At 46.1% G+C, this 19,585-nt stretch overlaps 3 protein-coding genes across 4 annotated transcripts; 1 reads left to right on the top strand and 2 right to left on the bottom strand.

The window, feature by feature from the left end:
* The first annotated feature begins 273 nt into the window (after nt 1-273).
* On the top strand, nt 274-5,787 carry cant1b (calcium activated nucleotidase 1b). 2 transcript variants are annotated; one of them, XM_037472550.2, is made up of 5 exons: nt 274-423; nt 3,248-3,844; nt 3,936-4,076; nt 4,316-4,519; nt 4,744-5,787. In XM_037472550.2, the coding sequence occupies exons 2-5, from the start codon at nt 3,307-3,309 to the stop codon at nt 5,112-5,114; spliced, it is 1,254 nt and encodes a 417-aa protein (XP_037328447.1). In that variant the 5' UTR covers nt 274-423; nt 3,248-3,306; the 3' UTR covers nt 5,115-5,787. The 2 variants fall into 2 exon arrangements, with proteins under 2 accessions (XP_037328447.1, XP_037328446.2); XM_037472549.2 differs by lacking the exon at nt 274-423 and adding an exon at nt 1,313-1,702 and having other exon boundaries at nt 4,744-5,693.
* Nucleotides 5,788-5,851: 64 nt separating this feature from the next.
* On the bottom strand, nt 5,852-11,343 carry ogal (O-GlcNAcase like). Its single transcript, XM_037472548.2, has 17 exons — nt 11,050-11,343; nt 10,913-10,964; nt 10,409-10,506; nt 9,737-9,867; nt 9,266-9,437; nt 8,979-9,077; nt 8,721-8,860; nt 8,494-8,638; nt 8,283-8,381; nt 7,954-8,198; nt 7,698-7,872; nt 7,426-7,511; nt 7,237-7,329; nt 7,073-7,161; nt 6,878-6,998; nt 6,664-6,793; nt 5,852-6,290 (listed from the first exon to the last, which is right to left on the bottom strand). The coding sequence occupies exons 1-17, from the start codon at nt 11,111-11,113 to the stop codon at nt 6,154-6,156; spliced, it is 2,076 nt and encodes a 691-aa protein (XP_037328445.2). The 5' UTR covers nt 11,114-11,343; the 3' UTR covers nt 5,852-6,153.
* A 779-nt stretch (nt 11,344-12,122) lies between these two features.
* LOC119217529 (peroxisome proliferator-activated receptor gamma coactivator-related protein 1-like) lies at nt 12,123-18,629 on the bottom strand. The gene is made up of 11 exons (XM_037471238.2): nt 18,513-18,629; nt 17,007-17,105; nt 16,701-16,859; nt 14,742-16,422; nt 14,596-14,649; nt 13,674-14,508; nt 13,375-13,587; nt 13,179-13,242; nt 12,973-13,094; nt 12,726-12,877; nt 12,123-12,543 (listed from the first exon to the last, which is right to left on the bottom strand). Exons 1-11 carry the CDS (start codon nt 18,606-18,608, stop codon nt 12,443-12,445), a joined length of 3,576 nt encoding a protein of 1,191 aa, XP_037327135.1. The 5' UTR covers nt 18,609-18,629; the 3' UTR covers nt 12,123-12,442.
* Between the last annotated feature and the right edge of the window lie 956 nt (nt 18,630-19,585).

Consider the following 19,585-nt stretch of genomic DNA (forward strand, 5'->3'; position numbering starts at 1 on the left):
ATTCTGGGTGTCTGGGAACATGTGAAAGTTGCCTCTTAGTCGCCCGTTTTTTAAGGTTGAAACATCTAATGGAAATATAAAACTACAAACCTGCAATTTTATCGTAAGGAAGGTTATGCTGTCCACTGTTGACATTTAGAAAATTGTCCCTCCAACTTAAAATAATTGTGGTGGTTATTTCAGAGAAATGGTTGAATTCCGGATATTAATGTTGTAACTCTAACCTGCAGGTTATAATAGGGCGGTATCATTCATTATGACATCATCGGTAACGTTTTTGACAGCGTAGTAAGTTTCGAGTTTACGCCATCCGGTCAACAGCTTCGCTCCCCAGGCGGGAGGAGTTAATAGCCGAGGGACTGCGAGCCGAAGAGTCCACCAAACAACATCGACTAGTCCGACTTGGTAGACCTTCTGCTCCGGGTAAGTCCTTAGGTTTTAAAAGCCACCGAGTGACCTGACGAGTCTGAACTCAGGTCAGCGTCTTGTCCGGTGACTACGCATGTTTTGTAATACTAACGTGTGACGGCACAGGTTTCATGCTAGCAAGCTGTAGCTGCTAGCTGACGTTAGCTTCACGGCTAGCGCAGTTCAATGGAAGCGTTGTGCTTCCAACTCTCGCGTAAATAAGCATTTGTCTAACTAACGTCATGTAGTCAACGACGTGGCTTTTATTCCGACGTAGGTCGACGTTAAAATACCCGTTTACTAAAATAACGTTAGATGATAGTTGTTGGGGTTTGCATCTTGTTCACTTGTGTGAAAGCCGGTCACAGTTTGGCTTCGCTGCCCCTTCGTGTGCCAACGTGTTCGTGCGAGCAGCCTCGCGACGAGCGTTTTTGTGGTCGTTAATCTGTCATATCTGCCATACGGCTATTAATATAACAATTATTTTTACTTTGATGTTTTTTGTGATGTTTCGGAAGGTCAGAATAAGACACGTAATAAATACACGCAGGCAAACAAGTATTTTTTTAACCTGGAATCTATAGTTTGGATAAAACAAGCTCCCAGCATTGTCATGGCAACGGAGTAATCTCTATGGCTACTGAGCAAACTCCACCCACGGTGCCTGTGGCTCAAAGCTCCAAATAAAACTAGTAAGAGCAAAGATTTTATCAGGTCAAAATAAATGAATTTATTTATTATACAAATTTACAAATCTCAAACTTTGAGAACTTGTGCTAAGGTTAAGATGTAAAATCAGGCATATCATGCCTTTTAACGGTAAAACTCATTCACACATCTGATAGCGGTTGCTGTCCATTTTGTGACCTTTTAATTTCACAATGAGTATGAAATATAATGGGGAAGCTTGGCTGTATTAAAGCTATGCAGGGGATTTAGGTTAATATCTTCTGTATTCCCGTCCTACATTCTCATAATCTGTTGAATCCTGTGCTGTAAAAATTTGTTACAACTATGACTTGCTATTCCTTTTACGTTAAGTTTTTTTTCCCCAACTGGTTCTTCCAGATATACCTCATTAGCGTTGTGAATACACCTGGCTTCCTTTTTTGAATCTACAAAAAGCAACAGGAAACTTGAGATGGTAAAAAGGAGGAGACTTGTTGCGATAGAGATCAGTGATTCATTTGAGCGGGCTGAAGGGAACCAACCTTGAGTTTATTATCAGATGCGTGTGAAGGAGAACAGCACATGATGGTTACAGCGTGTCCCGGGGAGAAGAGGCGAAGAAAGGGTGAATAATTGAATTGTTACAGCGTACAAGGAGGCAGTGTCTGTGCTTTAGAGGGATGAGAAATAGGAGCCGTTTACACGTTAGTGACTATGAGAGCATTATACGTTGACCAAGACTTTCTTTTCAATTTGACGTCTATGTTGTAGAGCATATTAGTCGAGGCGTATGAGCTGGTTTAGAGAGCCGTCGAGTAGGCAGAGAATAAAAGGAGTGGCTATGAGCTGTATGGGCTGTAGTCTACTTCAGTAATACCAAATAAGCTCTTGTTTAGTACTTCAACATTCTGGTCCCACCTATATTTTTAGAATGTAGTTAAAACTCTGTCATTGTTCAGATATTGCTCGTCACAGACACACGTTGCTGTTGTGACATTTATTTTGGATTGCAAAATGGGGCTGATTATGTTTGATTACCTAAGTGCATTGCATCTTCCGTCCCACAAGATATTGCTTCAGCGCTACCACAAAGGTGGTTCCTGAAGATGCATTTATTGCAGCGTTAACTTCATCAAATATAATGCATCAATCATACATTTCAATTTTAAGGGAATTAATTCTAAACTGAGGGAATAAATGCATGCACACTAAAAAGATTTGGTACATTTAAGCAGTGTGTTGGGTGGTAAATGTTTCAAGATGTGTTTTAAAGGCCAACGGGAGGCCTACTCTCTTGCCTGTTGCAACATCTTCCAGCTATAGTTTAAGACATTTCCCTGAGGTATTGCTAAAGCCAACCAGATACTCACGCATCTCTCCTTGTCATCAATGTGACCAGGAGAACAGTCACACTCATTAGACGTGTGAAATCCTTTCTCCCTGTAGGCCAGTGTTTACCAACGCTCTAAGTGTATTGATTTTAATGAGGTCTTTGGAGCTGGTCTTTATTTTCTGCGAGGTGCCCCCCTCTATTGCAAAACACGTCAGGAAACCTTGCTGTGCAAGTGAAAACTCTAAAAACACACTGCAGCCAAGTTTGCTTTTTTTCTCCACAGAGCACTATTGAAGGACGGTTCAGTCTACATTCCATATGTGTTACAGACATATATACGATCAGGTTACTTGTAAGTCCGGAGAGAGTAGGACATGCCAGCTACTCCATATGCATATTAGAGGTTCAGACCGAAGGGGATAACCAAACTCCATTGTGAAGAAAGAACAATAGGAACCACAGTCTGTTTGTCCAACATGTTTTCTCCTCCCTCATGTTCGTTCGTTCATCTTCCCCGGCTATTGTTTCCAGTGTGTTTTTAATTATTTGAACTGTATACAGATTTGAAATCAACGGTACAAAAACAAATTGGGACTTGATTCTCGTCATCTAAAAACAAAAACAATTACTGATATATAATTTGAATAAATTATATATTGATGTTTTGAAAAACTTCGTTTGAAACAATTTAATACGTACAATGAGGACATATTTTTATATTTTAAACAGTGTTTGAAAAAGCACTTTCCTGTTATTTAGTACTACCTTTCTATATTTTGCATTTTATGCCGCACCCTCCCCCATGGCTCTGATGTGCTTCTTTATGTGCAACCCCAGGGAATAGTGGTCACCACTTCAAGTCCAAGCCTGACCGTGAGGATGGAGGCAATCCACCCATGACCTCCTTTGGGGTTGCCGTCCGAGGCCTTCCCCTGGCCTTGGCTTCCATGACACAAGCCACCGCCTCAGACTCACGCTTCCACCCTAAATGGCGGGCGATCACTGTGGCGATCCTGCTGGCTTTGGTGCTGATGTTATACCTGCACCGCACAGGAGAAGAAAGAGACACTGCCTCCGGAGGCTACCAACGCCACAGGTTTGCCGATATGAAAATGCCCAGTGAGGGTGAGGATGTCATCTTCACAGACACCAACAGACAAACTGCTCGAAGCACACAACGCCAGCAGAGGAGGGAGCAACCGTACAACGACACTTACCCTTTAAGTCCGCCAGAGAAGACACAGCACGGCATCCGCTACCGTATCGCCGTGATCGCTGATCTGGACACGGCGTCGCGTAGCTCGAAAGACCAGACGTGGTTCAGCTACATGAAAAGAGGTCACCTGACCATTTCAGACAGCGCTGACAGACTGGAGGTGGAGTGGGATGATGAGACCGTCACACTGGAGAGTCACCTGGCTGAGAAGGGACGAGGTGAAGGGATAATACACACACACACACACACAGATCTGCACACAGCAGTGTGTTGGAGACCATCATGTTTGTTTGGCTCACTGTGCTGCAGGTATGGAGCTGTCTGAGCTGGTGGTGTTCAACGGTCACCTATACAGTGTGGACGACCGCACGGGCGTGGTGTACAGGATCGAAGGCAGCCAGGCCGTCCCCTGGGTTATTCTGCCCGACGGGGATGGCTCGGTCTCCAAAGGTCAGTCTCACCAGTCCAGCCAGGAAAAAATGTAGGTCCTTTTGGGGAAAGGTCCCCTAATTTGTAATTAATATTCGGATTTCCTTTTGACCGTAAAAAGACAAAAGACAATGTAGTCCGAATACAACAGGCAGCCCATCATCAATGTTTTGGCGACACAGAAACAAAAGGAAAGGCCGGCGGTCGTCTTAAAGAGGTTCACATAACTTCTCACTAATCAGTTGTCGTTTTGGGTGCAGGATTCAAGGCTGAGTGGCTAGCAGTGAAAGATGAGCACCTGTATGTTGGCGGCCTGGGCAAAGAGTGGACCACGACCTCGGGGGAAGTAGTCAACAACCACCCGGAGTGGGTGAAAGTTGTCGGTCACCACGGCGATGTGCAGCACGAGAACTGGGTGCCGTACTACAACGCCCTGCGGAGCGCAGCAGGGATACAACCACCAGGTTTGGACTCTTCTTTACAATCTTGTGCACATTCCATTAGAACCATCACCGCATTAGTATCACATCTTATTAGTAGAAGTGCATGGTTTGGATTTCAGATGTCATGGGTTCCTCAATCCAAAACTAAATTGATACAACCCGTGATAGACCTTTCACACAACTTCCGTATTTTATTAGCTTGGATCTTGTTAACTTGCCCTTCGATGATGTCCTTTGCTCTGTAGGCTACCTTATCCATGAATCTGCGGCGTGGAGCGAGCGCCTCCAGCGCTGGTTCTTTCTCCCTCGGCGTGCCAGTCACGAGCACTACGAGGAGACTGCAGACGAGCGGCGGGCCACCAACCTCCTCCTGTACTGCCCCGCCGAGTTCAGCCAAATAACGGTGCGGCACGTCGGCCCGCTGCACCCAACCCACGGCTTCTCCTCGTTCAAATTTGTTCCGGACACGGACGATCAGATAATTGTGGCCCTGAAATCTGAGGAGGACGCCGGCCGGGTAGCCACCTACATAACCGCTTTCACGCTTGACGGGCGGGTGCTGATGCCCGAGACAAAGATAGGGCAGGTGAAGTTTGAAGGACTAGAGTTTATCTGACAAGAACGACCTGACAGGTCCTTAAAGGAGATTAACAAACAGACTTTATACTTGCAACACTCATCTTCAGTCCTTCGTCTCACATTCCCATCTTGGTTTGTGCAATATGGGGTAGGACCCAAAATGATATATTTCATGATCATATATTGTGATTGATAGCAACGGCAGAAGGTGTAAATGGCAGGACCATGCTGAACCAAGGGAGACAAATCGGTAATTGAGCAGCTGGTTTGGGTGCCAGACACACAAACATCCACACCTTTTAAAATGAGGAACTACCGATATTCCAAAGGAGTCTGGGTAAGATTACTATCAATAGAGTAGCCGTCAGTTGATCAAACACCAGGTGATGTGGATCTACTTTCCTGCAGCCAAACACTGCTGGTCAGACACTCAGGGGAATAAACAGGATTACTTGTTATAATGGAATAAAAAGTATCAACTTAAATAACTTGCAATATTAAACTTGCATCACTTTGTGTTTGATCTCACCTGCACAGACGGGTCTCTGCAATAGCTTTTTATTGATATAATAACCGCTCGAGCAACTTGATGGATGTTGTTTTATTCAGCAGGTCCACCCCAAATATTTTTCACAGATTTTAATAAACTTAATATTTGTTTTCTCAAGGCAGAGAAGTGAAAAACCAGCTATTTTATTTAAACTGAAATCATAAATGTTACTTTTATATTATTTTAAATGCAAAAAAAAATAAAATGTTCTCGTTTCAATGTTTTGTCATGTCTTTTAATGTGTGACAGTACATCAACATTTATAATGTTTTGGGTAAAAACCACAGATCAAAAATAATCACATTCTATTAAAGTCAGTGGTATTACATTTCACTGGTCAGTACAAATGTCATTATGCATTTTATTGACTAATTAACTTTGCAGACAGACATTAGCAAATTTGTAAATTATAATATTTGTTTAAGAATGACGAGTGATTCTATTATGTTGTGCTACACAGGCGGCACTTATTTGCAGTTTTCATTTTAACTTTTCAAACCTGAGAATGATCTTTTTGACTTCTTGTTCACAAGCTTGTTCCCATGGCAACGATGTCCTGAGGCAGACCGGCTATTTGTGTGGGTTTGAAGGAGCCCAGTTTAGTGTAGAAGTCACACATCCTCTGATCCTCCTGCCTCAACTCGCAGAAAACTCCTCTGGAACCTTGAGTTATGGAAAAGATGCAAGGTTTATTCTCCATAGTGCTAGAGAAGGACTGAAATTCTTATATTGAAATTTTTCAATATTGAAACATTTGTGTGGCGTTAGGGATGCTAAGCTCTTAGAAAGCATTGTTTCAGCTGAATGCTGCTCGGTGCCATGGTTCTCTTTGATAATTTGTATTGTAAATAATACAACTAACTAAGCTTCACCTCTGGTCAACTGGAGGGATAGACTGAGCTGAGTGGACAATGACAGAAGGGCTCCTCCTCATGGCGAAAGTGCCGTGTGTGAGCTTGCTCTATGGTGGCACACCAGTTTCACGAGGCACTTCTCCGATCTATCAATAGCAGTTGTGTGCAAGGCCTTGACCTACCGCTTCTCCGGATGGAGGACAACAGCTGACCAATCATGCGCCTAGCTGGAGAGGGATCAGTGACCCGAGGCAGCACTTGTACGGTAACCAGGGAGGGGAAGTCCGTGAACACAGATTCACTTACTGCCCTCTAGAGGTATGAGATCAAATAAAAAGAGAATTCAAATGCATTTCATTGTCGTCTTGTATTCTGAAAAACAGGTCGTCGCATCACCTGGATCTTGGTGGCGGCTGGTTTGGCATCAGTGAGAGCCAGCGCGTAACCGCACATCCCGATGTCATCCTCCAGGACGAGGGCACACCCAGGGGAGGGGGAGATCTCCCCTGCTGCCAGGCTGCAGCGCGTGAGAAGTAGTGCTCAGAGGAATAAAAGCAGGAATACTATGTGGATAGAAACATGACTCCTTACCAGTCACAGAGAAGTGGAGGTTGCGTCGTCGGGGGGGCTTTGACCTCTCCCACGCTCTGCATCTCCCTGAAAATCCTATGCACCTCCAGCTAGGACAGACAGATTGTAATTGTGTCAAATCAATGCCAATAAAAGTATCACAGTGTCTCTGATGAGCTGCGGACCATGTCCATGGTGCTGTACTGCCGTATGCTGTAAACCGCAGTCGTGGGAGGATGTCTGAACAGGTCCCGGTTTCCATGGCACGGCAGCATTCTCTGCAAGTACACACAAACGGTGCATAAATGTGGCCCTAGGCTGGAAAATGGATCGATCAAAAACAATACTCAAAAGAAGAGATGGTAAAAAGGTACCTGGAACTCTCCGGAGAGGCCTCCTCTGAAGCCCCAGGGTTCGGGATCGTCATTCATCGGCTGGGCCGAGGGTCCACTCTGACCTCCTGGAGACAACAGAACAACACAGCTGAGCGTAATGGATTGGTTATTTTGAGCAGAGAGCCATTGCATCAACCTTTCACACTGCTCCATGTTTCAAAATGGACAGGATGCCTTTTCTTCGGCACTGTGTTCCTGAAAAGGTCAGCGTGTTTGGTTCAATAGGCGCTAAAAGATTCAGTTCCTCTCACCGAGTGTTTTCACGTAGGCCCGAGCCAGACCGACCCCACTCTTGATGTCACAGATGTAGTTGTAGAGGTCGTACAGAATGCTGCGGTTCGGGGCGTTTGAGAGACGATTGAACATCTGCACCACCGCTTCACACATGGCGTCAAACTGCTGCGCCTTGGAGCGCCACTCCGCAGTCTACAGAAACAGTATTAAAAGGATGGATCCTCGGGATGAGAACAATTGTTCACATTATCTGAAACAAAAAAAACACAAAACCGCGTGTGTCTCTGCAGCCGCCGCCCAACGGTGTTTCTTGAGCCAGTCCAGCTCCTGCAGCATGGTCCTGGCTGTCGGGCCGTGTTGGTACGGCAGGTGGAAGAGGTCGCTGAGCAGCCGCAGGTCATCCAGGGTCAGGGGCTCCGCTGTGTACAGCGGGTTCTCCTCCAGTCCAGGGACATAGGAGCTCCCTCCCATGTCATCGGGCCTCTCCTTCTGGAGGCAAGCTGGAGGACGACAGCGGCCTGGAGGGATGAGAAGCGCGATGACACACCTCTGGGGAAGCCTTTAACATTTAGTGATTCAACGTTTGGCGCTCGAGTCTCTACCTCCAGGTTGATCGGTGGTCAGAAACTCCTGCAGCCAGTCAGTGAGGGCCAGAGTCAGGGCCCTCTGGGGGCTGTAGCCGGGGCCCTGCTCCTCATCGCCTGGTGAGGTCAGACATTTGTTATTATCCTTCTAATTGTGTCACTATTAAAGCTGATGGATGTGATGAAGAGGCAGCACGGAGAGTGTCATTTCATTTAAAGAAAAACTCACCCATTTCCACATTGCTCTTTGAGCCGTCAGCAGTGGCTTTGCACCATGTAGCCAATGTGTGGATGGCCACAAAGTTTGGGTAGAACTCACAGTTTGGATTGGTAAGCACTCCTCCCAGTTTGGGAATCAGCTCAGTGGGACGATCCTAACAGGAAGAGATTGTGTCAATTTTTTCTCAATTCAGATCGGGCTGGGGATTATACAGACAACTCCATTTTTAAACTGACCTTAAAGGGTCCCATGAAAATCCTTTGGGGGTCATAGTCATTTGCGTGGATATTGTCCCAGATGATTGGGGCCCTCTTCAGGACGGTCGACACTTCTTCTATGGACTCTACAGAGATTTTGTGAGATACCACTTTGGGACCTGAACCGCATAAATAAGAGGGAGACAGAAAAGCAATAAGAGATAACCTATGTTATAAATCGGAACCTTTGGCTCACATGTTTGGGTTGAGTGAGGTCCCGAGTCAGTGCAGCCTCACCCGTCCACAGTACATCTATCCTAGGCAGCAGCTTCTCTCCCACTGTGTGCAGGTAAGAGGACTGGGACACGTTGGGAGTACAGAATGCAGCACAATAATCTGGATTGAGAGGTACAGAGCGTAAGTGTGAATGACGGAAATCGGTGATAAAGAACAGCTTTATGAATAAAATAAAAAAGTATTCTGCACGCTTGGAACTCCAGCGGCTGTGATCAAAAGGATTTGAAACATATACAGAACATATACAGATTTTTTTAATTTTCTGTTTCAGGCAACCACTGCCTGACCTGTAGGGCAGAAGAGGAAGGTCTCCGGGTCTCCCAGGTGCTGGTACACCGCATTCGTGACGGCTACCTGGGCGTGGGCGAAGGAGCTGAAGGCCCGTTTATCAGCCGGACACATCTCAGTCGCAATGTCGTCAAAGAGCAAAGAGAAGGACCTGCAGCCAAACTGTCTCACCTGAGGGACAGAGAGGACAGCTTGAGCTTCGAGGATGTTGAGGTCATCTTATTTTTCTTATTCTCGACAATGTACATTTCCTTGTTTGGATAGTAGAGTTATTGCTGTAGGAATAAAACCAGACCACCTGAAGTCGTGTCAGAGCCTACTTTCAGCATATAAAAGCATATTAAAATTTACTGCTGCATGTTTCATATGAAGTAATATGGTGTCCAGACCGATCCCTCAGGGAGCCATAAAGCTGCTAGATTAAATGATCTCTCCTGCTCCACCCGTCATTTCTGCACAACAAGCACTACCTGATCCAGTTTCCTCTTCAGAGCAGCAACCTCTTTGGGGTTGGAGAAGGTGATGTCCAGGCCGGGAGAGATCGCATAAACGAACTCGACGTCGTGCTGCTCGGCCGCTGATATCAGAGCGATGAGTTGTCCTGGGAAAAGGATCCGAGATGAAAGTACAAGAAAACAATCAAAACATCTGTCCACGGTCTGTTTTTACGATGCACTTTGATTCCTCTGAGACAAGTTGGTACAAACTTAGAATCACCAGTGTCCTTCAGAGCACAACATGTTTGGTCAGAAGGAGAGGCTCCAAAGTGAGCAATTAAAAGATGTGTCTGAGGAGATAATAAATGGACTTTGGTATGACACTGATAATAAAAGAAAAAAATTCTAGATTTTAAAAGCACCACGTCTACGGCCACGTTATTTTTCTCAGCCTTTTGTCTTTTTGGTGTAGTTGGTTAATGAGGATACTTCATGGTTTTAATCCAGGTTCAGTTTGGGATATTTTTTATTTTATTCTTCTAAATTCTTCTATTGATTATCCTCTGTTTGGTCCTGTGCGTTTTTGTATCCGATTGCTAATGAGGCCACCCTCATGTTCCAAGAGACAAGGATATTAGCGGTATGTTAGTTGGGACATCATGCAATCTAACAACTAAAAAACTAACAAGTACATGTGAAACTCACCCGCCTCCTCTGCAGTGTACAGATCCCTCCAATACATCCTGTGTTTGTAGTCATCCTTGGGGGCGTAAAGGTATGTGTTCAAACCCCACTTCTGCTCTCTGTGAAACCAACCCCCAGAAATCAAGAATCTCCTCACATATTAAATAGGCATAGTTGCCTTTATACAGGTATATTCATGTATTTATAAAGATTAATCTGATATTAGCCCTTATTATAATATTGTGATTGTCATTCAACATTTTTAATTATTAAACGGAAATGAATCCCTTTAAATATTGGGGTCTGTCCATCTGTGATGGTGGGACTAAATGCACACAGTGTGCAAGAATGATTGACAGCTCGTTGTTCTGACTGGCGTTAATGTCGGTGTACTAAATACCAGCGATATCATCGTGTCAGTAGACACTTATCATATAGACGATGCTATTTTAAGGACATGCTCTCTCTTTCAAAGATGCTTTCAGACCTCTCTTCCAGTTGTGTTCGTGCACTTGTTCGACACACCTTACAAACAGCTCCGTCCTCTGCTCCATGGTCCATGGTCGCCCATAAAAACCTGCACCAAGCAAAGTTCACGTCACGCACCAACTGTGTTACCCCCAAATACCTCCCCCCCCCTCCCCGGACCACAGGCTGCTCACCTTCCACCACTCCACTGATGAACCGCTTCCTCCCAGCGGGAGCTCGGCCCCCCGGTTCGGACATGAGTTACAGATGTTCACTAACGCTCGGACAGAAGATCGGTCTCAGCTGCGCGTGCCAGCCTCGCATTTGAGTTACTCGTATCGCGGCGTCCTCTCGCGCGTGCGCAGACCCGTTGTGTTTAAGCACCTTAATGCCTACATGGTCTAAAGTCTGACGTTGTAAAATGCTTTGAGCAACGAAAGCTCTTTTGTTGTGTTGACTATTCGCTCCAGAAGACAGGAGCGTTCCGCCTGTTGACGTCTTAAAGAAATAGTGTTCCTTTGTCTTAAAGGGACAGCTCACCTTAAAAATACTGAATGGCACGTTATCAGGATTTCCGTGAATTCTTTCTTTTTCACGTTGTTTGAATGTTTTTGTGATGCATTTATTGTTCTGACAGCAATTTAGCCACTGACCGGTGTAAAGGCAGCCACATACAATGGTAAGACTACTTCAAAGTATGCATAAAGGTACTCTAAATAGATTTATCCAATGGGTTTTTTTTTGGACAGTGAATATGGAGAAATTTCGACATGCCATCTCTTGAAAGATGCAGGTGCACTAATAGCATAAATTATGCAGTTTCATTTATGCTAGAAAGCCAGTGGGGACATAATGAGGCTCTGGATAATCAATTGGAGTAAATGCATAATGTATGTTATTAGTTATACCTGTTTGAAAGTATACTGTGCCTGCAATGTACACTAACTTAATGAAACGTCATTATCCCCAAATCCAATCCACACGTGATGTCCCTGCGTTGATATTTAACGAGGAGTTCTACAAGCTTACAAACACAAGGATGTGATCGGTGTTAATGAAGAGACACTATTACAAAATGAGACTGAAGTTAAGATTACAGCAGAACAAATTGACAGGGTGTTAGAAGAAGTCAGAAAAAACAACATAAAAAAACTGAAACATGACTTTTGGACGTTTGGACTTGTTTAACAAATGTAACTAATAACATTATAGCCAGAGCACTGGTTCTCTGCACGGTGGCTCCTTGGAATTGTTCTTTGGATGTAAAATAAACAGTCAATCTGGAAACACAATTATTTATTTAAGAGCATATATATATATATATATATGTATGTATACACACACATACACACACACGAATATTCAAAACTTGAATGTTGGGAATTGGAACAAAACTCTTCCACTGATAAATTGTTGCCAAATAAAAAGTGCTACATATACATACATAACAACACATTAGAAACTTCATGCGTTATAAAAGTCAACTTATAAGATAAAAGAATATGCTACATAAGTACAAGCATCAAGCTCAGAGGTTAAGGAAAAAAACCCGCTTTAGTCTTTGCCGTCTTACAGGATATTGCTCTGCTAACTCTTTAATCCTCTCTGCGCCTGTTTCAGCAACGAATCAAAGTCGAGGTCGTCCGAGCGTCTCTTGGCGGGAGCAGACTCTGCGTCTCTGTTTGCGTCTGAAATGGAAATTTACAGGCTCACTGTTATGTTCAAAGACTGTGCCCGTTAATAACACACACTTTCTTTGGCCGCTTTCCGGCCTTAATTTGAATAAATTAATTCACATTCTGCGAGAAATACCCACACCTATTTCAACAGGTTGGCCTTCCCTCTAGCTCTGTGTGGTTTTGAGTCTCACCTAGGTCGGCGTAGTGGGTGTTACAGAATTGTCGCCTTCCACCAAAGCAGATGTCAAACGGAAGCTCATCCGGCTTCCGTAGTTTCCCGCCGTTGTCGATAGCCGCAAAAGCGTCGTCCATGTTGTAGAATGTGACAAAGGCGTAGTGGTCACTGTGGGAATCAAAGGGGGAGGGGGTTTAAACACTATCAGATACAGACGAATGGTAAGAAAAACTTTGACGCCCACTTCCCATCGTGGACCTCACCCTCTATCTCTGAAGTGAAGCGACACACACTCCACGTCTCCGAACTGAGCGAAGCGCTCCCTCAGCTCGTTGTGCGTCATCGACCTGCGGATGCGGCCCACGTACACCACCCTGCGCTCGTCCTGTGAGACAGGATTTTCATCATGAGTCACTACTCGTCGCTCAAACTCAACAACACAAACGATTCGCAGGGATATTCGACTCACTATGGCTTTAAGTTTTTGAATCCTGATCTCGTGCTCTCTCCTGAGCTTCCTGGATTCTCTGCTGCTGCAGGTTTCGAGAAAGAGGAAGAAGGAGTCAGGTCACGCTCATAAACTTCATAGAGCCAGAAAGAGATGCAGAAATATTTTTGTACATCGTCATTTTCTTTTCAAATGGGAAGGTCAGACAGAAACTGACCTGCAAACATCTGTCCATTGTCTACGGCAAACCAAGGGGGAGGGGGATCGGGACCTGGATGAGGACCGGGTCTGGGACCAAGATCTGGATCTGGACCTGCTCGTCCTCGATCTGGAGTAAGACCATCCGTAGCGCCGACGTCGGCTACGGGAAGCGGAGCGAGAGGGAGACGACGACGAGCACGAGCTGCTCTCTGAGCGCTTGTGGTGGTGCCTGTGAGGCGACAAAATGAGAATCAGGAGAGAAGCGCAAAGAGGACAGAAAAAAAACGAATGCGCAAAACAGCAGAAGATGATTACTTTCGTCTTTTTGGGGACGGAGATGCAGAGCTGCAGGAGGACGAGGAGGAGGACGAGGGGGAGCTAGAGTCGGAGCAAGGAGATCTTCGCCGATACCGATTCCTTCCCCTACTTCTGCAGGGGGGGCTGGGCGTAGGTGTGGGGGGAGCGGATGGCGCTGTCTCATCTTCAGCGGCACAAACGCCGGGCGGCTCAGCAGAAGCGTCGTCTGAGCGGACAATGTCTGCGGACGGGCTCGTCTCCGATCTGGTTCGGAGCCGCTCGGAGAGACGCCCTTGCGCTGCGGCCTCATCACTGCTGGCGGTCTGTTTCTCACATTCAGCAGCAGCACCGTAGCCGCTGGTTGTCCCCCTGAGGTCTCCAGAGGTTAGACACACGCCGTTGGGAGCAGAGGCTCCGGTAAGCGGGCGGTCCGCCGACCCGCAGTAATCGTGATCGGAGGACACGGAGGAATACGCGTGAGGAGAGAGGAGGGCAGCGGGGGGGCTTGTGTGAGACTTCCTGGACGGCAGGGGACGGGGGTCGATTATCTGGATGGCCTTGGGCGGAGGGTTTCTGCGCCTCGCTGGCAGATCCGGTCGAGTGCTGAGGATGATTTCTGTGCCGAGGGGCTCAGGGATCTCCGCACCCTTTAACACGTGAAGAGGCGGAGGCCACCCGAGCGTCTCTGGATCCCCGCTGCGTTTCGAAGTGCTAAAAGGTTCAAGTGCTTCTGCAGGAGTTTGCTGCGTTGCCGCAGCGATAGTTCTGTCCAGAGAATCGTCTGTTTGCAGGTTTGACCGTGAAGGAGCGAGTTTGGGCTTCGCCTCATTCTCACACACTCTCTCCTCTTTGGCTGGAGGGGGAGGAATAAAAAGAGGTCAGCCAAGGACGGAACATCAGCATCTAACACAATGGTGTTATCAGAGACCGTACTGCTTACCCTGTGTTTCCTCAAACCGCTCCAGCAGACTGGTCAGGTCCAGTGCTTCAATCCCTGGAGTAGAACAAACAAGATGTAAGATGTTTGGAGATGCGGTTTCTTTATCAGTTCGAAGTTTGGTCAATGTGTCGCATGTCACAGCTTACCAGAGTCAGTAGCTGTGCTCTGCAGAGCGGCTGTCGGTCCCTCTGAAGGCAAACCAGGTGGGCGAACATCCGGCCCTGCCCCGTCCGCTGGTGTGGGAGCATCTGCGGTAGCAGGGATGGGGGCACACAGTGTTGGACCGGAGGAAGTCTTTGGCTCTTCTTCTTTTGTCGGGATCGTACTGCATTTTTGAGGCTGCAGCTTCTTGCCCTCTGAGGCAGCATTGATTTGTTTTGAGGCTGCGCACAGTGCTGCAGGTGCGGAGGAGACACCTGAAGCTATCTCAGTGAGCCGGTTCTTCATTTCCTGGAAGAGGGTGGTGCGGCACTGGTTTACTAACGACACCTTGGGCGGATGCCCGGAAGAGAACGACTGTCTGGGAAGAAATGTACCCGAGGATTCATTCTGGATTCCTGGGAGGTGTCTGGTGCTGTCAGGGTTGTCTCTGTTGAGGAACTTCACTTTGGACTTTGAGGGGGAGGGGTCAGTTGGCGATGTTGTTCTGCTAACTGAAAGGGGGAGGAGGACGGGATTCGGGGGATCACTACTGAGCAGCGATGGTTTCTTTAGTGGACTTCTCTTGCTTTCAGGCACGGTCTCATTTGGGTTAGCCGTGACGTCTGGCTGCAGACCGGCAGATGGGCGCTTCAGTCCTCGGCGCCGCAGATGAGTGGACGATTCAGGGTCAGGTGGGCGCCTTCCGGGCGCAGCAGGGACGCTTCGGGTCACGTGACCTGGAGTTTGAGATATAAGAGGCTGATCAGCACAACTTCCACCGTCGGGGGGACAGTGTGCTGCCTTTGATCCGCAGCCGTTTGTTCCCTGTAAACAGAGGATGGGGGTCAGCTCCTTCGGGGGCTCAGAAACGCAGGGCCACATGGTGGTGTAGTTCCCCTGTTTCTCCACCAGAGGGTTTCTCTTTTGGCGCAGCTGTCTGTACTGTTGGAGGCTGAGGGATTTGGCCTTGGTTCCCCCTTTAAGAGACAGGACTGCCACCGGGTCGCTGCTCGTTTCTGAGAACAGTGTTCGGGGTTCAAGTGCTGAGTCAGCTGGACCTTCATGCACTTTGATGCTGATCGGTGGAACCGACGCAGCTTCGCTCCTGTGTCCAGTTGTTACATTTATCTTGTTCAATCCCTTTTCTGTTGATTCGAATGGCGCCACTTGAACGGGGCCAAAGCTTACCCTTTTCTTCTCTCTGGATGGTGGAGCTCCGGAGTTTCCATTCAGCAGCACACTCTTCAAAAGGACGTCATTAGCTCCGCTTTCCGCTCGCTTTTCTTCCTCCTTTGTATCTTTCACCGTTACCTCATCATCAGACACAACATTTACCTCTTCATCGCACTCTTCTCGGGGTCTCTCGTACTTCCACACCTCCTCCTGAGAGAATAACGTGTGCCCCCTCCTCAGGTCATCATCCCCTTCCTCTCCGACGTGCAGCTTCAGGCAGTACGGGTGCATGAGCTTCACCAGGTCGACGAGAGAAGTCGAGGTGAAAACCTCAATTTCAGTCGCCTCTTTCTTGTTTCCGAGGAAAAGGTTTTTACTTCTGCGTTTGGACCGCTGAGGAGGACTGTTTCTCTCCATTTTGCTGTGATCTTTGTTGGCTCCGTCGATCTTCATTGTGAATGTTACATTTGGTGATTTGGATCTTGGTCTTAGTCTGTCAGCAACGGATTGTTCCTGAAGAGAAGAGAGACATGAAACCGCAGAAATGTTAATAATGGGACATATATATATATATATATATTTAAATGAAAATCTTTTATTGAGATGTTTCCCAATATTGGTCATTAATGTTTATTAACTGTATCCACCAAGTCCAGATTAGACAGGGAGATTCCTGTGATCATCACGAGGTACTCAGTTGAACAACGTGGCAATGCAATTGAAATTGGCAATTTTCTTTTCCAACTGAGTCCCTTCAGGCTTGTGTCCCTTGATCCTGTGTGTGGACCCACCGCTGAGGAGTCCCTTCCCTGTGGGTGGGCGAGCAGCTTGGTGTCTGGCAGGGTGTCAAAGGGAGACAGAGTTCTGTCGTCGTCGTCCTCCACGCTGTCCAGCATCTCTGTCAGGGCCGACAGCAGAGTCTCACTCTCTTCCTCCGCTCCACTCTTATACTGAAAAGGAACACAGGGGACCAGGTTTATTCGTTTACACGCAGATTTTCATATTGTACCAACATGTTTTGAAACTCAGTCCGCAACAAAAGGAAAGTTGCTGTCTTTTAAAACTGTTAATTTAGGTGAAGTTGTGATTCGACTGACCTCTGATGAGACAGCGGAGTCTTCAAAAATGGCCAGGATTGAGTGATCAATGCAGGACTGGGTGTCCATCTCCACGCCTCCTACTCGGCTCAGGGCCAACTGCAGACACAAAAACACACACGTATGTGATCACACCGAGTGTATGTCGCGGATTTGAATTCACACTGATCGGTTCTAGTCCTTCCTGTGGCAATCTTACGGTGCAGCCCCACCTCTCGTGAGAGTGTGGGAAACGTTTTCTCGATTACATGTATGCCTGACATGCAGGAATTGACAAATAAAGCTACTTTGACTTTGACTCTGGGTACAACCAGAAGCTGAGGAAAAGGACGCTGTGAGCTCCACATGAACAGGCATAAACAGGAAGAGCTGCCAATTGAGACAATTCCTCAAAAGCACCAGTGAAAAAACATTGAGGCAACGTTGCTAGATAAATGCATTGATAAAACATTTTTATGTTATGTAAATTAAAATATAATATATTTAAATGATACTATTGTGCTACAAATGTATTGATATGAAAAATGTAGATTACAACTATTAAAGTCAGTTCATAGTTTATATATTTACATTTCACATTTTGTCAGAGCAACACTATAAAACCAAAGATATTTGGTCTACTATCATGAGAAATGAATGAAGACCATGGAAACCTTCCAAAAAGGTGGAACCTAGTAAATAAATCTCACTCTAACTGATTCCTTGATAGAGCATAATTTCAGCTCTAGAAAACGTATGTCTTCTCAAAACAGATGACATGGTATATGTTGATATAATGTCATCTGATATTTAAATGTGTCTCTCTAAACGCTCGAGGTGGAATGCCTTTACTCAAGACAGAAGTGTAGTAGGAGACGTATTGAGGAGACAAGGGCCCCCACTGCTGCGAGCCCGTGCAGAGGGGTGACAGCAGAGCGGACTGCGTCTGACTGGAAACAGCCCGAGTGAAACCTGTTAATTGTCAAATTTAAGAATGGCTGGGAGACGAGACACCGGCCAGTGAGCAGGGACATCCTGTGCTACAGAGGAAGTGAACCGGTCTCTGCGTCAGCTTTCACGTGTAAGTCAGTGACGAACAGAGAAGTGCGTGAACTAATCGATTTGTTGCTCATATGCAGCCAGCTGCACGGGCCCAATATCAGATTAATATACGACCTCGGGTCGGGGAGTAGTACTACCTCAGGCTGTGGGAGTAAAAGTATCTCGGGTCGTGGTAGTACTTATACCTCGGGTCGGGGTGGTAATACTACCTCGGGTCGGGAAAATAATACCACCTGGGGTCGGGATAGTAGTACTACCTTGGCTCGGGATGGTAGTACCACCCATGTTCGGGGTAGTAGTATTGGTAGTACTAGTACCTCGAGTCGGGGTGGTAGTACTACAAGCGTGTATCAGCCACGTGTCGCAATGCACGCATGTGGCCTCGCGCACACCCTGATAAAACGCGTAAAACCGCTCGCGTGCTGCTGTACTAATGTCTTTTAGCTAATATTGGCAAACCGGTACCTCATTGGTAGTGCTCCTGCCCAGAAAGTCGCTGTTGCCGGCACTTAAATCCCCGTCTTCCCCCCTCCACCGCGCCGCCATCTTGCCGCTCCACATGGTCCGCCGGCAGGCCAGAGAGACACGTGGTCACAGACTCGAAGCGCGCGAAAAGCACCGATCTGGGATCAGATTCACACCAACAATTCCTTCACTAAGAGTGAGGAAATGAGTAGATATCAGATCCAAGGTCCGCTAGATGTTTCCCTCGTGTTTCTCGTTGTCGATTCCGTTCTTAAAAGTTGCTGGTCCAGTTGCTGAAAATACTTATTGGAATATTACCGTTTTTGGTTCATTATTTCTTCGTTTTGATAAAAATGAATGAAGGTCAAAAATAGTTATTCATATCTCTGTGACAATTTATCATTTAATGAATATATTTTGGCTTCTTCCATATCACGTTGTTATCGTAAATTATGTCATATAAATCGGCATTTGTCAGTGTCTCACAGGATTTCTCATTTTAATTAGAATTTTCTTTATTGCTCAGCAGTGACATCTTGCGTCAAAATGACATTACAGCAATAACTGAAATACAGCATCACGTGGGGTATATAGCTGTAATTTATTAATCTAATAGTCAACTGTAGTGATAAAGTAATTTTAAAAACTGCAGTCATATGCTGTATGTTTAAAAGTAGGAAAACCATGTGAAATAAAGCTATTAAGTTAATGATTAGTTAAGACCAGTTTCCCTGCTCAGGGAAATTCGAGAGAACGTTCCTCATAGAAATGAGCATCATCCGAGTATCATAGTATGGAAGCGTTGATAATATGCAGCATTACTGGAATCGGTCCTTAGAGTGGTTTCTCGTAAAGCAAAGCAAAGACTGTCCGCTTTCTGTCGCTTGCCTCGTCACCAGAACAAATAGAGATTATCTTTGTGTTTAAAGATTGCAATATTTATGTGTTGACTTTGCTGAGTTATGTGTGCGCACACTCTCCACCGTGACGTGGTTTTCTGTCGGAAACTAACAACATTGTTCATAGCCTGTTCCACCCATTTTGTGTTAATTGAAATATGTTCATTCCTCTGA

The sequence above is a fragment of the Pungitius pungitius genome, chromosome 9 (genome assembly GCF_949316345.1).
Source record: "Pungitius pungitius chromosome 9, fPunPun2.1, whole genome shotgun sequence".
Taxonomy (NCBI): Eukaryota; Metazoa; Chordata; class Actinopteri; order Perciformes; family Gasterosteidae; genus Pungitius; species Pungitius pungitius.